Here is a 21,773-nt window from a genome sequence, read left to right on the forward strand (position 1 = left end):
TGTCTCATCCACCAATAGACCAACATTCACTTTAGCTATTCTCTTCCTTTTTATATACTTATAAAAGCTTTAGCTATCCCTTTTTCTATTTTCTACTTGTTTTCTTTCATAATTTATCTTTTTAAAATTATTTTTTTAAGTATCCCTTTATTGATCTTTAAAAGTTTACCAATCTTACACTGTTATTGGTTGTTGCAATATGGTATAACTTACTTTTCATCTTTGTTATTTTAACGTCCTTGCTTAGCCGTGGACATTTTCTCCTCCTTGCAATTTTCTCCTTCATTGGATTATATTTTAGTTGGAGGAAATTGAATACCTCCTTAAACATCAGCCACTGATCATCAGCTGTCCTACCATTTAGTCTTCTTTCCCAGTCCACTCGGGCCAAGTCTGTCCTCGTCCTGATGTAATTGCCTTTGTTTTACTCCAGAATGCTAGAGTGGGACCCCAGTTTCTTGTCCTCAAAATGAATTTGAAATTCTCGCATGATATGATCAGTGTTCCCTCGAGGATCTTTTTATGTGGACACCATTAATTAATCCTAGCACATTACACAACACCAAATCCAGATTGGACTGCTCCCTGTTTGGTTCCCCAACATATTGCTCCAAGAAACAATTTCTAATCCTGCACTGAACTCCTCTTAAAGATACACTTGGCAGTTTGATTGATCCAGTCTATATGCATTTTAAAATCACTCATCATTATTGTCAAACCTTTTTAACAAGCTTGTGGTACTTCCTGGTTGATACTGTGCCCCACTGCAGAACTACTGTTTGGAGACCAATAGATTACTCCCACCAGGAACTACTTTCCTTTGCTATTTCTTGGTTGTACCCAGACTGATTCTCTGTATCGATCGCTATGTCTGATATAATTTCTCAGGGTAGCAATCATCCTTTCTTTTATTAATAAAGCTACACCACCTCATTTTCCTTCTTGCCTGAAAAATGGGGAGGGGTGAGCATTCTTAGAAGCTTGCAGCCCCGGAGTTCTCATTCTGAGTGAGTTCCTGGATGTCAGGAGGCATCATGGATGATGTGTGTTCATCATTAACATATTGGAACTTTACTGTAACCCTACAACCAGTGAGTCATCATTGTAGCCAAATGAAACTTCCTTGGCAGGCACTGGAACATGTACACTGTCAACATATTGATAACTGATCAACAAATTTGTCAATGTACTAAGATTTAACAGGAATGAGTGAATAATATTCGAATATTTGGACCAAGACTTCATAAAAAGCAGCGAGTGTACAAAAGTGTAAATATGTTACAGAAAATTAAAGTTTGATGCTCCAATGAAAGAAAAATTTGTAGAATAATATTGTAGTTGAATTGCTAACCTTTAGATTTTGCATCAATTTAATGGAATTCTTTTAATTTTGCTATTATTATTCAATTTTTCTACATCATTTTTCTTGAAGCTGACCATTTTACTAAATCTGTCTTTCAAAAGAGTAAATGTAAATTGGATTAATATCCTAGCCCCTTTTATAGGACTTTTCCAGATTAGACATATGCCTCTGATGATTCCTCTTAAGTATGAGAGTGACAAACTTTACCGGAGCTTGAATGGGCCTGAAGAATTGTTGCAATTCTCTCTGAAGAAAAGGAACCATCTAAAAATATTACCATACTCCAGATCAACCTTCAAACAAATTTAAGCCAAGTTATTACAGTTTGGATATTATAAGGGTCTGGGTAACTCTCCCCAATGTTGTACTTGTCCACTGAAGTGTATATGAAAATGGATTCTTGCATTTGGATATAGAAGACTGTATGAGACAATACATTACATAAAAGTTCTTTAAAAAAAACTGAACATGCCATGCACATTTGATGCAAAGTTAATTACAACATTGATAGTTCTTAGATAAGAAAGAGTAATCTTGTTTCTAATAGAGAATCTACATGTATTTAATGTTACAGATGGTTATTTAAAAGATATCCATTATCAGTTGAAGGAGCATCACCTTAAATCTTTGAGGAGAAAATTGCAGAGCTTAGTGAGATAATTCTATCCCAATTAAAGGGAGAAGTATCATAGCTATAACACAGTGGCAGTACATTTATCATGAGAGATGTTGGAATGAATCCAAAGAATCTGAAAAACCTGTGAGATTCCAATTGTTATTTCTTTATAACGATCTAATCAATAAGAAACATATGAGCACACATGCTGGTCAACATTCTTTGTATTAATTGGCATGATTTGTGAATCAATATCATGCAGGATGCTGTTGGTATATTTTTCTTTGTTCCTTTAGAAGCAGACATCATGAACCCAGTGTTTAATCCTTTAATTCCTAAATCATTTTCATTGAATTAACCTATTAGAACTTCTGATCACTCCTTATTATAGCTGGATTATTTCACAAATATGATCCTGGGCCAGGGCCCATTAGTACAATCGACTTATGCCTAAAGCAAGAGGCCTCAGGGCTGATGGAAACTGTTTCTGGACCTCATTGACATACATGATATGAACTTTAGGGTTGTGTCTGAATTAACTGAAGACATCAAAGACAATCCCACTTGCATTCTCAGCACCTGTCCTTACTCCAGGAAGACATTTGGGTTTGGCTAGACAGTAGACAGAAGACCCTGTCTTGCAAAGCAGTAAACAAACTCTTATTCTTTAAAGAAAAGAGTTGTTAAGCAAGGGGGTTGACAATTCTCGAGGTGGATTCAGGTTACAATTGGATCAGTGATGATCTTATTGAATGGAGGGATGGTTAAGAGTTGTTCCTGGGATGGTGGGATTGTCCTATGAAGACAGATGAGGGAAACTGGGCCCATATCTTTGAGAATTTTGAAAAATGAGAGTTACCATCATTGAAGCCTACAAAATACCTAAAAGGGATAAACAGGGTAGATGCACCTAAGCTGATTTCCATGGTTAGGGAATCTAGATCCACAGGCACAGTTTGAAAAAAAGGGGGACATTACTTAGGTCTGAGATGAGGCAAATTTTTTTTACTAAAATTTTCTACCACAAAGGAATGTAGAAGCTCAGTCTTTAACAATGCTTAAGTTAGCAACAAATAGATTTCTGATTACGAATGGTGTAAAGAATTATGGGATTGTGTCGATAAAAGGCATTGAAGTCTTCAATCTGCCATGATCATATTGAATAGTGGAGCAAGCTCAACAGGCTGAATGATCTACTCTAATGCCTATGTTCCTAAGAGATTTGATATTAAAATATCGTTGTTTTTTTTAATGTAACCCAATGTTGATTGATAAATGATGTAAAAAAACTCAACACTAGCTTCTTTTATCATATTGCAGATTATACTTTGGTTACACTTAATCCTATAGTTTACATATGGCAATCAGAGGAGATTCAGAGTCAATGGTAAAAGATCCTTGATATCCGCACATTTCTTCCTCCATTTAATTTTCTTCTGGATTTCTTTCAAAATTAATATTAATTAACATTTTCACAAGGAAAATAATTGGATCCCATGATTTTAAATTAATTATTTTTGATTATCAGAGAGTGAATGCTGTTACGGTTATGAAATTTATATAATGTGTCGTGATGCTGTATCCAAGGTTTTGGGTAATATGTGGAAAGAGCTGGAGTTGTAGTAAAACTGGTAATGTCAAATATTTGGAGTGACGTGTCCAAATCTAATTATGGCAGATGGTAAAATTTGAGTTCAATCAAAAACGCAAAGAAAAAAAAGTAGTTGATTATCAAATTGGGATTTCTTGCAAGTGGCAGTCTTAAAGGAAATTTTCAAACCAAAGGTTTGATTTGGCAAGTGAAATGGCAATCAGCTTGCCTGACAGAGTTAAAAAGGAACAGATAATTAAAGGTAGTAGGATGGGGATTTGGGTTTAATGGAAATGCAAAAGAAATTGAATACTTCAGGTAGTGATGTGTCAGAATGAGCGATACACCGTTATGGTTAAAACAGCTTAAGTAAGAAGAGAAAATGAAGTAAACTGGAGATAGAATTTCTAAAGGGAAAAAAAAGTTCAAAAAAAGGAGATGACTATGGAAATAAAAAGACAGGAAATAGAAACGAGAAGATTGGAATTAGAAGCACAAAGGAAAGATAAAGTGAAGGAACAGGATTAGAATGATGCTGATGAAACAGGAGACATCAGATGCTGATTTATGCTTTAGTGGATGGAGTATCTGAGTCATAATTTAAAGATCATTAAAAAATGTTGAAGATTGTACACACCCTACTAAAATTTGAGGAAAAGGGATGTGGAGATGTTCTTCATTCATTTGAGAGAATGGCAAGGCAAATAAATTGGGCAAAAGAGGACTAGACGTTGCTCGTGCAGAACAAGGAAACTACATTGGCTGCATGTAGGCAGATTCTGGAATTTAAGGAGGCAGCTTGGCCGAACCTATGTTGAATTCAGAAGGGTTAAATGAAGTAATTTTAACACGTGAATTAGAGTATTCAAAGGTGAAACCACATATGAAGCTCTCAGGTTATTTTGTCACAGAAATTTAAAACTCACTACATTCTGAAAATAAGAACTTATATTGAGGACCAAAGGGTTGCAAATGGTAGACAGATGGCAGTAATGGCTGGCAAGTATGCGTTAATCCATAAAATTAGACCTTTTTCCTGTCACCCTCATAAATTAAAAAAAAACATGCAAATGATAGTGTGAAACGAAAGCAAGCAGCAAATGTAAGGACTGGTTAGCTGGGAATGCCCCAAGGTCTCCTCCTTAGGTCAGGAAAGAAACAATGTAAGAACATAAGAACTAGGAGCAGGAGTCAGCAATTCATCCCCTTGAGCCTACTCCACCATTTGATATTACCATGGCGAATCTCATTTTGGCTGCAACCCACATTGCTGCCCACTCTCCTACAATCTGTTGCTCATTAAAATTCTGTCTATCTCCTCCTTAAATTTACTTAATGTCGTCTGCACTCTCGTTAATGAATTCCATAGATTGATGACCGTTGAGAAAATGAGATTTGAAGATTGGTGTTAGCTCGTCAACACTTTAAAGTTTATGTCTGACATGGGAAACAGGGACACACCAATTTACACTAATCATAATCCACTAGCCTTCACTGAGAAATTTAAATATCAGATAGTGCCTTTTGTTGCAACCATTTAATGCAAAAAATGTTCATATTAATGGAAAAGAAAATAAAATTATGGATACATTATCCCAAATGTAAAGTATAAGAATAAGTTAAAATTTAAGAATATCAAAGATTGTGCAAGTTAAGAATAATGAATTGATGTAAGTCCTGTTTTAAAGTTGTGTATTACATTTCTCTTGGAACAATTGTCATAAAAATGTGTCTAGTTCACTAATGTCCTTTTGTTAGGGAAATCTGGTGGCCTTACCTAGTCTGGTCTACGTGAGACTCCAGGCCCACAGCAGTATGGTTACTTCTAAACTGCTATTTGAAATGGCTTAGCAAAACACTCAGTTACATCAAAATGAAACCAGATGCACTACCTGGCTTTGACATAGGTAGAATATGACAATGGCAAACCTAGCCCTGTTGACCTAGTAAACTTCTATGAATATATGGGGCCTTGTGCCAAAATTAGTTGTACCATGGACTAGTCAAACACCAACCTGATCTAATCATACTTACAGAATTACATCTCAGGACACTTATAGAAATATATCTCATGAAAATATCCCAACCAATTACCATTCCTGCCTGTACCCTGTCCCATGGGAAGTGCAGAGCCAGTAGAAGACCAACACAATGGTATATAGTTGGGAGAAATTGGACTTTGGGAGTCCTCAACATTGATGCTGAACATCATGAAATTTCATACCATCAGGTCAAACATGGGTATGGATGCCTCCTGATGATTATCATCTCATGCCCCTCTCACCCGCTGAATCAGTCATATTGTACACCACTTGGAGGAGGTCTCTCTTGTCTAATTAACTAATATTTAGGGATAGATTTTTCTGGACCCATGATTATTTTGCTGTTGTATAGTGTAAACTCAGAAAACAAGCTACTTTTTCATCACAAGAACTCCAAAATCATCAAGTATAAGGACATATTTAGTTGGAAATTGAGACATGATGACAGCAACCAGGCTTAAGGCAATGTTCTTGGGTTTCCAGACTATGGGACATTAACATGAAAAAGCTATCAGTCATCCATCAGGACCTTTGGTATAGACAATCCCAGTAAAAGAAAATCAGATAAACAAACAGGAATAGCACTGACAAGATCATGCTTCAATATTTAATCATCTGGGACGTTAAAATGTTATTTTCTATATGTTTAGATAAATATCTTTGTAGCTAAATCATGAAATATTTTAGCATTGTAAATGACAGAATGATGTCAAATGAAATGTCATAAAAATGATTGCATTAGTCTGCACAAAAGTATGTTCTATTATATATTTAATGTGAATGTCAGATACGCTGGTCATTAATGCACATTATATTGCAAAAACTGGGTATATGAATATTCATAAATCACTCAGTGATTTTCGTGCTGCAATTCTTTATGAGATTAGTGTATGCAGTGCCTTCAGCAATTGTAGGATCCTCCGTTTTTTAGATAAATGCTGTTCTGTCAGAATCAATTTTGGGATAAGCGTAACATAAATAAAACTATCAAAATCATGAAAGAGGCTTAATTCTATACATAACTCATTTCGCACGTCATATGATTAGGATACTTTGGTGAAATGATAGTGTAGGGGTGTTGGGAGTTCAATGTGGTTTCGATGGATTTTTTTAAGGGAAAAAATACTGATGGAAAATCTAAGCACGTGGGCTCAATGGAATAAAAAAAAATCAATTTTCTCATCAAGGTTTATGCTTACCTCCATTTGACTCCTGATTTACCAGAAAGAGATTTTATCCCCTCACTACAAGTGATGCTATGTTTAAATTTACATCCTCAACATGACGATAAACTAAATATGTGGAAACAAATTATGATACAGAGCAAATTAACAGGTGGGAGAGTGCAAACATTTCATTAAATACAACTTTTTTTTCAAGGTATCAATGAATATTATTTAAATGGAGAAAGACTGCAGAAGGCTACAAAACAGAGAGATTTAGGAGTCATTGCCCATAAATCACAAAAAACAGGTATCTACGTTTAGCAGGCAATAGCAAAGGCATGTGGAAGGTTGGCTTTTATTTCAAAAGGATTATAAAATTAGAAAGAGTTTGTTAAAACTATACAAGGCACTAGTCAGAATTAGCTGAAATGTTGATTCGGGCCTTACCTAAGGAAAGATATACTGGCATTGGAAACAGTTCAGAGAAGGTTTATGAGGTTGATGCCGGTATGTAGGGCAAGTCTTGGGAGGAAAGGATGATGTTATGGACTAGCCCAAACACCCTTCAAATCTAGCAAAGAGATAACCTACATACAAACTTTTATTTTATTTAAAGGAAAATGTAAGGTGCTGAATTCCAGGTATAATTCGATTGGTCACACGATTTGACTTTAAGCAAAACACACTTTTCTCTTACATCCAATTAAATGCAAGCAAAAGAAAGAAGAATTGTATAACAATTGGAAACCTTAATGGAATATTAGATTATTTAACTACTAAACAGCAACTGTTCCAATATAGTAACCTCCCATGTATATACCCTTGGCAAAGGCAAATTCAGTGAAATAGATTGTCTCACCTGCAGTGTTTCTCCAGCCCAGGAGATAATAACCCCAGAGAGAGAGCTCTAGCTTCTTGCTGTGGCAGAGAGAAATGTATCACAGCTTCTACCGCCAACTTCAAAACCCAACAACCAAAAGCTAAATTAAAACCTTGATTCTGTGGAAGCCTGACTCCACCCAGTCATGCTACTTTTATTGTCTTAACTTTAAAAAAAGACCCAGGGCCTCACAACCCACTTACTTAATTGGCTTGGAAGAGACAACTTGGACCCTCTGGTTCAAATCGTCTCTTCAAAAAATCTCCAGGACAAAATATACCTCTTTAAAGCCATAGTATCATCACAATGAATACTTGGGCCTTACACACTGGAATTTTGAAGAATACTTGACAGGGTAGATACAGGAAGGTTGTTTCCCTTTGTTGGAGAGTCGATCACCAAAACACATCATCTCAAAATAGAAGCTTGCACATTTCCGACAGAGATGAGGAAAATGTTTGTTTTCTCTGAGGCTCTGTGAAATTCTTTACTGCTGAGGCATGTAGAAGTTGGATCATTAAGTAGACTTGAGGCTGAAATAAGCAGATTTTTAATCAGTAAGGGAATCGAGAGTTATGGGCAAAGACAAGAAAGTGGAGTTGAGGATTGGCAGATCTCATTGAATGGCGTAGCAGACTCGATGGGCTGAAAGATGTCGTTCTGCTCCTACGTCTTATGTTCTTAAGTCTACCACAGTCAAAAACTAATTTTCTCTTTTGTCTTCAATCTGACTTTGCTGTAAAGCAATGATCAATTACTGGGCTTTGAACTCACCCACTCTGAATATAGTGCACATATCATTGTCAATCTGTTACAGCCACTATTTTTTGAAAACGTATGTAATTCAGAAGAGTAATTTGGGATATAAATGCATGTGATGCTATAAACCTGTAAGTACGATTGTTACCATCTGGAATTGGTATTTGCAAGGTCAGAAGTGTTGCCTAGGTACAACATGTATTTTGACTTGACTTTATTGTGTAAGGTGTTTCAGCAGCAGTATTTGCAACTGAATATTTGCAGCCAATCATCCCAAAGTTCTGGATTCTTTGTTCTCTAAAATTTAAAATGCAATGAGACCCAGATGGCTCATATTTTTTCCTAAATAATAAAAACTAAAAAAAGCAGCAGATGCTGGAATTCAGAACCAAAAGCAGAACTTGCTGGAAAGTCTCAGCAGATCTGCCAGTGTCTGTGGAGAGAAATCAGAGTTGACATTTTGGGCCCACTGACTCTTCATCTGAACTGGTGGTAGCTAGAAAAAGGTTGGTATTTGTATAGAAGATAGTGAGGGGAGGGGGGAGTGTATACAGTAGGTGGAAATGGAGAGAGAAAAACTGTTAGACAGACAAAAGAGTAGTTAAAGGTTAGCCTGGGGGAATGAATTGCTGGCTATTAGTAGCTGATAATGGATTGTGTGTGGTAGCAGCCCACGTGATGACAAGGCCTTGTGTGTGGGGGTATTGGGGTAAGAACTTGCTTCAAGCCCTACTAATAGCCCTCATTAGCAGTAAATTTATGAAACTCTGTGCATTTGGATGCAGGCTGAGCTTGGGTTTCACCTAGATAATGGCAGAGTGACAAAACTTGTCTAATGTCTAATTGTGATTTACTCTTCACCAAGTACTTCTTGCTGTGTGTTGCTAGCCAATTTGCCACTCGTTTTACTTTGTTTTCAGCAAATTTTAGCCTTTTGTGACTGCAGTATTACTTGATTGGACTGTTTCAACAAAAATCGACATGAAATTAATCAACGCTCAGTAAAACAGAATGAGAGCCTTAACAACATCGCAGCAAGGCAGGTTTGTTGGTGTTCTGACTTTGTTATCATGGCAGGGCACTCTCAAAGGAATTTGAAATTCAGGCATATATCCCGTGTGCGTTTCTGATCACTTATATTGAAGGGGATTAGTTAGCTCATTTGGCTGGTTGGTTTATGTTGCAGAGTGATGCCAACACAATCCTATACCAGCTGATATTACTATGAGTGACTCTCTTCCTCATTATCTCCCCTCACCTGAGGCGTGGTGACCATCAGTTAAGCCAGGCTTTTGCCCGAAACGTCGATTTCGCTGCTCGTTGGATGCTGCCTGAACTGCTGTGCTCTTCCAGCACCACTAATCCAGTATTTGGTTTTCAGCATCTGCAGTCATTGTTTTTACCTTATCAGTTAAGCCATCACTAGTTACCTCTCTCTAACAGAGAGTAGCACCTTGCTGCTTTACCTTACTTTATTAAGGTTTGAAAATTACATGCTGTGCTAACTTGAAGGACTGTTACAATGAACACACAAGATTCTCGAATGTGCTAATGAGCTAACATCAGATGTTTGATACGTCAAGCAGCATGACAAATAAGAATGATGTGAGCAATTTTAAAATTGCCTCTCTCAAACCTAAAAATATCTCTGTGCAATTGAACGTGTTAATCCAACTTCCAGTTCAGATGAAGCATAACTTCCTCAAGCCATGTGTTGGGAATATTAAAAAAAGCTTTGGGTGAAGTTTTAACTGTGCTATGCAGTTCCTGGCAGTGGAACATACAGTGGATGCCATGTACTACAATGGAATCTTTTTACAAACTGAACACCAGAGCAAACAGGAATTCAAAATAATTGTGGCTGTTTTCCCTGGACTGAGGCTGAGGGGTGACCTTATAGAGGTTTATAAATTCATGAGGGGCATGGATAGGATAAAAAGACAAAGTATTTTCCCTGGGTTGGGGAGTTCAGAACGAGAGAGCACAGGTTTAGGGTGAGAAGAGAAAGATACAATTCTTTTTCACTCAGAGGATGGATTGTGTATGGATTGAGCTGCCAGAGGAAGTGGTGGTGACTAGTACAATTGCAACATTTAAAAGGCATCTGGATGGGTATATGAATAGGAAGTGTTTGGAGGGACGTGGGCCAGGTGCTGGCAGGTGGGACTAGAATGGGTTGGAATATCTGCTCGGCTTGGATGAGTTGGACCGAAGGTTCTGTTTCCATGCTGTACATCTCTATGACTATGATTCTGGAGGCATTGGTGGTGTAAGTGGGCAGGGAGGGAGAGAAAGTGATTGCAATGCTGTCCAGGAGATACTCGAGAACCACTTGGATAAGAGAGTGAGAGAAGGTGATCAGGGTGTGAGTTACACAGTAGCTCAGTGGTTCGCATTGCTACCTCACAATGCCAGGGTCCTGGGTTCTCTTCTAGCCTCAGGTAAATGTCTGTATAGAGTTTTTAAGTTCTCTCTATGTCTCCTTATTTCCTCCCACAGTCTAAAGATGTGCAGGTTAGGTGAATTAGCCATGGGAAATGCTGGGATAGGGTGAGTTTGGGTGGGATGCTCTTTGGAGGATCAGTGTGGACTCAATGGGCCAAATGGCCAGCTTCTACATTTAGGGATTCTAAGAAGGTAATTGCCTTGGGTCAGGAATTGAAGCCTTTGCATCTGTGCCACAAGAAATCAAATTACATTACATGGATGGTCAATATCAGTGAATGGATTTTCATGCGACATCTCCTATTCACTGCTAAGGCAGCTTCACATGCTGCTCGATGGATTAGACACCTGACATTCACCCATTCACCAATACAGGTACTCTGGATTCACATTGGCTTCTCTCTTCATCCTCACACAGTTATCAGTGCTGCTCGTCTTACATCCACCTCCCACTGTTTGCACACATTTCCATTATTTAGCTATGGTAGGTGCACCTCTCAAACACAATGCACCATAATCACTGCTGTTGTGCTTTCATAATTGCAGGACAAGTTGGCACACAGTATGAATGAACCAGGAGACAATAACACCTGCATCTACTGAGCCCTATGAAAGGAATGGTTCTCTGTATCATGATGCCATCTGTAACAGGACCCATTAACATCCAAGGTCACTTGGAATGGTGAGAACATTCAGGAAGAGGATCTGTTCCTGCTTTATTCTTCTCTCAGCTCCCAGCATACATTTCAGCTTGGTATGTGGAATGAACAGCACTGATGGTGTAATAGTAGATCCCTTGATTTTCATTCCATCCACTTTCACCAGACCAATCTTCCATTTCTGCTGTATGTTTTCAGATGGACAAGAAATGTTAGCTCCCAACTCTCAAGAGCTCCAGCTGTGGACAAGAGAACACCAATAAAAGATGGTGGAATCCACGTTGTTTCATTATAATATGTTTCTAAATGCTATTAATTTGACACAAGCCTGGAAGAAAGTGTGGAACAGAGTATTCAGTCTCCAAACCCTCTATTCTATTGTCCAGTAGATGTAGAGGCATTGCCACAGCTCCCCTCATACTTGTAACAGCCTAGATGTGGACAGATCACCTGCTCACCATCCCTACCCACACATTGACTAATGCAATATCTCTCTAAAACATCTCCCCAAAAGCCCGCAAATATAATTCATAAAGCTTTTAATAGAAAATTTCCAAAAATGTAACTCATGCAATCAGGATTGCCTGTCCCTTTAAATAATGCCACTGCAGGGTCCTTCTTGCTGCTTTATGCTTCACTGTTTATGAGTAGATATCGTAGGCGTTGGACAAATTTGAAATCTTGGCAGACCATCAACTCACTGGAGTGTGCATTTTCAGATTAGTGCCAATTAATGTTTAGCGATTATTGTTTACTGGTGCATAAAGAGTTGTGCCTTTGTGTGACCACATATTTTGGGAAGGCACCCTCTCTCTGTGAAACCCAGACAGACCTTTATCATTTGAGCGGCAATGCGCAAGTGTCATGTGTTAACTAGTTGTTTTGTTGAAGTGTCTGGCAATACTTTTGGATAATAGGTTTTGTCGCAAACCAATGCAAGCTTTACAGAGTAACTCCAAATGAACTGGACATCCATGCCCATGGATATTATTGCATAAGCACGCAGCACAAGGGCACACTCCATATTGAAAATATCATTGGATGGGATCTGATTGGTGCAACAAGTCAGCAGCAGCACCTCCTTGGTCATTTTTGAAAGTTCTGATTGGATTTGAAGTCTATCTGGTGCAATGTTCCTGTTTGTTTAAGGGATGAGATTCCTTCCTCGAAGGTTTGTCAGCCAAGGGGTTGGCACGGTGGCTCAGTGGTTAGCACTGATGCCTCACAGCACCAGGGACCTGGGTTGGATTCCTGCCTCGGGTGACTATCTGTGTGGAATTTGTGCATTCTCCCTGTGTCTGCGTGGGTTTCCTCTGGCTGCTCTAGTTTCCTCCCACGGTCCAAAAATATGCAGGTCAGGTGAATTGGCCATGCTAAATTGTCCCTTAGTGTTAGGTACATTAGTCAGGGGTAAGTTTAGGGTAGGGGAATGGGTCCGGTGGGTTACTCTTCAGAGGGTAGTTGTGGACCTATTGGGCTGAAGGGCCTGTTTCCACACTGTAGGGAATCTAATCTAATCAATCAGACTAACATCTGACCAAGAAAAGAGTGATGTACATGGTAGTGGAATGACAAGAAGTGGAATCAGCTGCCAGGTTGGCAGAGTTTCTGGAGCATTGTGGTAGGTGTTTTCAAAGGCCACAAGGTCCACAGCTAGGAGGCTGCTTGCCCAGAGCCAACAGAGATGCCTCCAATGTAGACTTGATAGTCTCTTTACCTGGTAAGAGACCCACCTGCCAGGAGTAAAATGCCACCATGACAGGAAGAGGGCCTTCGTTGGCCACTCAAGGGTCTCAATTACCCCTTTGCAGGAGAGCCTGTCTACCACCTTTCCTTTTTGCTGGTATAATGCCAGCTGTGCCAGGAAGGTGTCAAGCAGGTGAACTGACACTCCAGCATCACACTGATTGTTCACATACCTCTCCAGTTCTCAACATGCTTCTTGAGACCCTGTAAAATCCTGACTATTCGGATCTAACAGCATCATCGGATTATTTATGTGACATGACACAAACCAACCTTTAATTTGACATGATTCCTGAATATTTCATGGACAAATCTGTAGTGATTTGTTTGTAACATGACAACTCAATCTGTGTCAGGAAATGTCTCTCTCAGAAATATGACTTCGTTTGCCATTTACATTTTAAGGAATATTTAAGTTTATGTGTCTATACCACAGAATCAGTTAGCAAAGGTCATTGATCTTAGATCCCAAAGGTTTGAAATTTAGTGGCTGAAAGGGTGTCACAAATAGTCTTAGTTTCTCTGCAGAAAGAAAATCTTGTCGTTTCTGATTGCCTGATTGCCCACCAGCATTATCTGTGGATGCTTGATGAGAACATGATTTTCAAATGTTTTGGAGGAAGATGTGTTGTACACTAAGTATGGACGCTTTTACCTTGAATGTGAGATTATTAGAGTTCCTGTAAATGGACACAAGAGCATACCAAGATGTAGAAAAAAAATACACCAATATGGTTAACATTTTTTACATTGATAAAATCAATAATTTTGAATGTAATAAATCATTAAAAAATTGAATTTGGTGCACAGATTGTAGCCAATGGATCCAAATAATTTTCATTTGTTCCAGCAAAGTATAAAACACTTTTTAGTGGAAAATTCAACCCTTGCATTTCCCTTGCCAGATCATGTATGCATTTTGGCTCAACTACTTTTGCAATTCTGCATTCACTTGTATAAATTTTACTTATTCCATTTGGCATCTTTATCACACTGAATAAGACTTCCTACCTCTAGATATACTCTTAACAGCTGTAAATCCATATTGGGAACTGCTAAACCCAAATTTATTCAAAGAATCATCGACTGCTGTCATCTTCTACTTCCAACAATTCATTCCTCTGATCTCTTGCTAAAATTATCTCAAATATCTTTCAGGAAATCCTCATTCCCACTCTGTACTGTCGTTACACCACAGTTTATTTTCTCTCTGAAGGATAAACTGACCATTTTCCCTTCCTGTTCTCCACTCATTCTTGGCAAAGAATAGTGTAGATAATCTGATGGACAGACAGTTGTTGAGGCAGTACAGACTAGAGTTCAAAGTTAAAAATCACACAACACCAGGTTATAGTCCAACAGGTTTAATTGGAAGCACTAGCTTTCCGAGTGCTGTTCTTTTATCAGGTGGTTCAGATGAAGGAGCAACGCTCCGAAAGCTAGTGCTCCCAATTAAATCTGTTGGACTATAACCTGGTGATGTGTGATTTTTAACTTTGTATACCCCAGTCCAATAACAGTATCTCCAAATCAGACTTGAGTTACATGTCAGGACCATGCAGAATAACCAATGGATTTGTCTCTGAGGGAATGGTCGGAAAATAAAATTTCATTGGGAATTTCCTCTGCTTCTGGATTCTTTGAAACATAAACATTAATGTTGGAGACTTTGAAGGGTCTGACTCACACCAGACCACAGGACGACCATAAGATGCAGGAACAAAAGAGACCATTTGGCCCATTGAGTCTGCTGTACCATTCAGTAAGATGGTGGCTGGTCTGATCATTCTGGACTCCATTTTTCTGCCTTACGTCATACCCTTGATTCCATTGCTGATTAAAAATATGTCTATCTCAGCCTTCAGTCTATCTCAGTCTATCTCAGATTTAATAGCCTCAACAGCCCTCTGCAGTTTACACAGATTCACTATCCTCTGAGAGAAGGAATTTTCTCACCTCTGTCTTGAATGTGTGACTCCCTACTCTGAGATTATGCTCTCAGAGGGTTAATTGAAATAGTGTTCTGTGAAAATTTAGGGATGGAAAGTTTACTCTAAATCTGATTCAAAACTGACACCTCTCTCACTCCCAACCACAAACCTCAACCCCTGATCTTCCTAGCCTTGACAACCTCACCTTCTGACCTAGTAACTCTCTACCCCATACCTGATAACCCTACTAGGCCTGTCTGAATCCTACCCAACCCGAATCCTCATTAGTGGGACCTAAACCAACACCCCATCCACTTACATGGACCTAAATCTGTACACCCTTCTCTGAGCTGCAGGACAAGACTCAAACTATCTCTTCCATCCCTAGGATCAAACTCAGTTTCTGCCTTCACCACCACTCCCAGCTGCTGACCTGATGCCCACTCACTCATTGGGCACTTCACCTTGCTCACACATCTGGCACCTCACTCATCATGCACACTACTATCATAGAACATAGAACAGTACAGCGCAGTACAGGCCCTTCGGCCCTCGATGTTGTGCCGACCTGTCATATCAACCTGAAGCCCATCTAACCTACACTATTCTATGTACGTCCATATGCTTGTCAAATGACAACTTAAATGCACTTAAAGTTGGCGAATCTACTACTGTTGCAGGCAAAGCGTTCCATACCCTTACTACTCTCTGAGTAAAGAAACTACCTCTGACATCTGTCCTATATCTATCACCCCTCACTTTAAAGCTATGCCCCCTCATGCTCGCCGTCACCATTATTGGAAAAAGGCTCTCCCTGCCCACCCTATCTAACCCTCTGATTACCTTATATGTCTCTATTAAGTCACCTCTCAACCTTCTTCTCTCTAACGAAAACAATCTCAAGTCCCTCAGACTTTCCTTGTAAGACCTTCCCTCCATAACAGGCAACATCCTAGTAAATCTCCTCTGCACCCTTTCCAAAGCTTCCACATCCTTCTTATAATATGGTGTCCAGAACTGTACACAATACCCCAAGTGCGGCCGCACTAGAGTTTTGTACAGCTGCAGCATAACCTCATGGTTTTGGAACTTGATCCCTCTGCTAATAAAAGCTAAAACACAGTATGCCTTCTTAACAACCCTGTAAACCTGGGTGGGAACTTTCAAGGATCTGTGTACCTGGACACCGAGATCTCTCTGCTCATCTACACTACCAAGAATCTTACCATTAGCCCAGTACTTTGCATTCCGGTTACTCCGACCAAAGTGAATCACCTCACACTTGTCCGCATTAAACTCCATTTGCCACCTCTCAGCCCAGTGCTGCAGCTTATCTATGTCTGTCTGTAACCTACTACATCCTTCGTCACTATCCACAACTCCACCGATCTTAGTGTCGTCTGCAAATTTACTAACCTACCCTTCTATGCCCTCATCCAGGTCGTTTATAAAAATGATGAACAGCAGTGGACCCAACATCGACCCTCGTGGTACACCGCTGGTAACTGGACTCCAGGATGAACATTTCCCATCAACCACCACCCTCTGACTTCTTTCAGCAAGCCAATTACTGATCCAAACTGCTATATCTCCCACAATTCCATTCCTCCGCATTTTGTACAATAATCCCCTTCCTCCTCATTTTGTACTATCCTCCTGCTCCACGTGGGCTTGTGTATTTACCTTTTCGCAGGAACTGGTAACTTGGCAGGCTATGCTGCTGAATTTTTAAATCGCAGAACACATCGTACTTCTGCAAAAGAGGACATGGTTTCAACAATGATCCTCTTCCATTGCTGCCTGTGAGGATTCCTGGGCAGCACTCCATTGCTTTATTACAGCAGGCTCCTGGAGAGAAATTGCCACAGTTGAAGCCATCTAAATGTAACTATGTTCAGGGACAGAATTAAGATTTTACACCTTGATCAGAATTTTAGGCTATTAATGTGTTTTATTCCATTATAAAACTTGGTCTCCATCTTAATGGGACAAAATAGACTAGTGGCATTATCACTGGACTGTTAACCCAGACATCCCAGATAATGTTCTGGGGACCTGGGTTCAAATCCTGCCACAGCAGATGGTGGAATTTGAATTCAATAAATAACTGGAATTAAGAGTCTAATGATGACCAATTGTCAGGGGGAAAAAAAAAAATTGGTTCACTAATATCCTTTAGGAAAAGAAACTGTTGGTCTGGCCAATATGTGTCTCCAAACGCACAGCAAAGTGATTGACTTTTAACTGCCCTCTGGGTGATTAGGGATGGGCAATAAATGTTGCCTGGCCAGCAAATGCCCTCACCACATGAATGAATAAAGAAAAAAATCTGGGCTGCAGTATAAGATCTGGTGATAATCCCTTATTATTCTCAAAGGTTGTAGCTTCAAACCTGTTATCTCATTTCTTTTATTCTCTGTGTATCTTTCTTGAACATTTACATATATTCATTCAAACCATAGGAAGATACATCACTTTTATTTTACAGAGAAAGCCTGTGGTAAGATTGCAGTTGGAAGCAATTGGTAATTGACCCCAGCAACTGGGAAATATAATAAGTTATTACAGTTGGTGGGGGTTGGGGGGGGGTGAAGGGATCTGGCCAGCATTTTGAATGATGTGGGGATTGGGGAATTTTGTAGGCTTTTGAGATGAAGGGGTTAAGAGCATTGGAGCAACAACTGAGAAGCAAAAGAGACAGAGAGACATCAAGGTTTCTATACTTAGGAGTCAGGTTGCTCTTTAGAATGGAAATGAAACCAGGAACCAGGGTGGGCTGTTCTCACCCAAATTAAGTAAGCCCTTCTTAAACCTGGGTTACTTTTCTCCTTTTGACAAGTGCAGTACTGAAGCCTCCAATATACATAATTAGTCAAACACATCAACGTGTTTAATACTAAGTATCTCACTTTGTAAGTATCTCTTTTGTTTCCTTTGCTTGTGTTCAGAATTGCAATAAGGTATTGCTGAAATTTGGTTAAGTGGGTCAAGTGGCCAATACATTCAGTTGCCCCAATTCCCAACACTAATTCAAATCCTCACTACTTTAAGTGTCGGTGAGAGCAACACTGAGTTATTCCCCAAACGTGGATATTACATTGAGAAGGGCATTTTGTTTCCTGCAAATTATAGACAATTATCTCTGACTGCATATCAAGATATACAATGCTCTGTAGCGTATTTCAGGATATTTTCTCATTGTTTAATCGGTCTGTATAACTTCAGACTGCGAAAGAATTGCAACGACATATTTCCTTTATTCATTTCTTACAACCAGAAAGATAATGCAAAGATGAAAAATATTAAGAGCGAGACTTTCAGACGACCTTTGTTTTCTAAATATAATGGTAAAGTTGCCGTAGCTCTACCAGACCATAAGGAGAGAAGATTGATGGTCATTTAACCTGAGGGTGACCACATTTCAGGCAAGGCGAGAGGTTGAAAACGAGACCTCATCTGTTGCATGAATTGGATCCATGCTGTTGTCATTACACTGCATTGCAAACCTGCTGTCCAACCAGCTGACACTCAACGCAGTCTGAGTGTGAATACTTAGGAAAGCTACATTTAGCTTACACCTTCATAAAACCCCGAGCACTATCCCCATGGAGACAATGTAGAAGGTATTCCAATTGCTGCCCAAAGACGTATCCCATCAAATCAATATTTTCATCTGTACCAATCAGTCACCACAGGTCATGGTTGCCTTCATTTTTGTTTCCAAAAGGCTCGTTTTGGAGTGGCGTCTAGAGAACCATGCCAAATTAGTTAGATTAAATGTTCATCATTATCAACTGATCTCTTCCCTTCATGCTGCACAATTCATTTCCTTTCTAGAAAAAGTAACAGAGGGCTTACTTTCCTATAACTACTGGCACAGAAGCTGTTTAGTAACTTAGTTCATCAACGGAGTTAATCTCTACGTGTCAATAGTAGTCAATAAATAGACTAATGTCCTGTTACGCAGTCACATTATGGTCTATCTGAGAAATGTATAAATATCTTGACTAATCTTTGAGAATATGCTAGGCGTAAGATCATTTCCATTAGATACCCAAATTTATTGATTACTGTTTTCATGCTTTATGCAAGTTCTAGCATATGCAGATGTTCATAATTTCATGTTTAATCTCACTGTGCCCGAAAACAACAATGATGGAACAGTGTTGTTCTACCAGTTCCATCTACAGAAAGATTGGTTCAAATATGCAAACAGAGGACTCTGTCAAAGCCAGGGTGTGCCAAACCAAAGCTGATGAAGTGTTGAGTACAAATTGCCTTCTATTAGTCGCTAGGAGGTGGAACAATGCAGCTGTCTCTCTCTAAACATCAGCAAATGTATTTATACCTGTCTCAGGATGCTGAGTTGGTAGAATTTGTCGATGCCAATTTTCTTAACACCTGCTCTGTATCTAAAATAGCGAACTAAAAATGTCAGTTTCTATTGCTTGGGGCCATCTGAAGTTAAATGCAATAATCTGAATCGAAATGCATCAATTCATGGTGTTACTATCACCACTTGTCTTCAAAGTTGATGACTCGATTTTGACAGGCTATTCCATGATGGAAAGAAAGATCAACTGTAATCACTTCAAGCTATGGCCTAATCAATTGGTTGATAGACTAAAGAGATGAATAGTCTTACCCTTTATTTTCCTATGTAACTACAACGGTGCTCTGAGAAAGTATATAAGATTTTTTTCATTTGAGCTTTGCAGCTCCATATTGATTATACTATGATACATTGTCATACCATAGCTCTCAGCCAGCTGTTCAACTGCTTTGTTGGCCAACTGATATTCAAAGTCTTTAAGAATTCAGGTTAGATGTGTTTGAACTGAAATGAATTTCCCTTTATATCAAGGCAACATTTGCTCCAGTAAAAACGAAGTCAATGGGAATAAGGGAGTAATCTCTCCACTGGCTTCAATAATACCAAGGTAAGTGGCTGCGGTTGTTGGAGACCAATGACCACAGCAGAGTTTCCATGCGCTCACAAGCCAATCAATGGGCTCAATGTGAGGTGCATTAGATTCCATCCCATGTCACATCTCATTCAACTTTGTTGAATCCAACTTTGTCAAGATTTTTACAATGCAATTAAGTCTACAAAGAAAAATTGTCATCAGTCCAATGATTTCCAGCTTAGAGGGTCTTCCAACACTTCATCCTGTGAGGAGGTGTCTGACCACTGACTGCAACCTCTGGCAAATAACTGCTGATATTGCAGAACCTAGATGTTATTGTTGGTTTTAGAGAAGTAATGATGACAAACGATAACAGTTTTGCTGTAATTACAATCACAAAATCTAAATCAATGTGTTTTATATTTAAGTTGCATTCTGCTATACAAAACAAGATACCAAGAAATAATTGTACTTCATGTGAAGATATAGCACAGGATTTGGAAAGCAGAATACTGTTTTAACCAGCAGTTTTTTTTTAAATGGTTACAATTGTTTGCACAGTTATATGAGGAAACAGATCCAGGATTATGTATATGTATTGAGATAACTTGCTGATTGATTCCTTCTCTCCATGAGTTGCCAAGCTATAATGTTTATTAGATCCTCACTGTTTTTTCCTATCCTGTGCAGGTAGTTGACCAAATAGACCATCTTACCTGTGACCTACAGCTGGAGGAGGAAATGACTGACAGCTCCAAGACGGACACTATAAATAGCACCTCAAGTAGTACAACTGCCTCCAGTCTTGATAAGGTCAAAGTGCACTCAGTTAGATCAATTTGCAAGACGACGGTGACTTCATCAGCTATCCTAACAGTGCTAAAGAAGGCCAACCCCCCACCTCCACCTCCACGATTAACCCCTGTCCGATGTGAAGAGCCCCACAGACAATCTTATTGTGCCAATCCTTTGAAGACCAATGGGGCCTTGCTTCGCAATGGTGCATTCTTATGTAAGACAGATAAAGTGCCAAACGGAGATGTGTGTTGTCTCTCTGGTAACAATCCAGAAAAAATACGTAAACAACCACTGCTGCCCAGAGCTGATAAGGATAAATGTCCACAGGTTACACGGGAAAGAGTTCGATTTAATGAGGAGGTTCAGTACCATGGCTACTGTCCGGATTGTGATGTTCAATATGACATGAGAAATAGGGATATACATTTGCATGGTGAATTGAGTAATGCAAAAGGAAAACCACCTCACCAGTGTGCTCCCCTTGAAAATGGAGGATCAGGCAGTAACTTTAGTCATAATTTCCCAATCATAAAAGGCAAAGTCACACCTCCACAGACTGCTCCAAAGCCTCAAAAAACTATCCTGAGGAAGTCAACAACCACCACAGTTTGATGTAAGGATGTTATAAACTATTTTGTATCCTAAGGAATTGAGCACTTTCTACTCAAGCAATAAAGAGCCAAAATGCATTATACCCAGTGTTCTCCAGTGATGTGACACAGAAGAAATCATGGTAAGTCATCCATTTCCTCTTTCAAATTCTTCCATTGATTGTGCCAATAGTGTGACAGTTGGATTGTGTATTCTACAAGGTGAATAACATTGGTTATTTAACAAATATGAAATATAGTGAGCATAACTATAGCATAA

The 21,773-nt window shown here is 39.1% G+C and overlaps 1 protein-coding gene across 4 annotated transcripts in view; it reads left to right on the plus strand.

Annotated features, from left to right (window-relative positions):
- prr16 (proline rich 16) overlaps positions 1-21,773 on the plus strand; it is a 236,849-nt gene that overhangs the window by 85,409 nt on the left and 129,667 nt on the right. For all 4 annotated transcript variants that reach the window (XM_072584318.1, XM_072584315.1, XM_072584312.1 and 1 more), the window contains exon 2: positions 20,796-21,636. In XM_072584318.1, coding sequence (XP_072440419.1) covers positions 20,796-21,515 — 720 coding nt within the window. In that variant the 3' untranslated portion in view covers positions 21,516-21,636. The remainder of the gene's footprint in view (positions 1-20,795; positions 21,637-21,773) is intronic.

Source organism: Chiloscyllium punctatum, chromosome 2 (genome assembly GCF_047496795.1).
Source record: "Chiloscyllium punctatum isolate Juve2018m chromosome 2, sChiPun1.3, whole genome shotgun sequence".
In the NCBI taxonomy this organism is placed as follows: domain Eukaryota; kingdom Metazoa; phylum Chordata; class Chondrichthyes; order Orectolobiformes; family Hemiscylliidae; genus Chiloscyllium; species Chiloscyllium punctatum.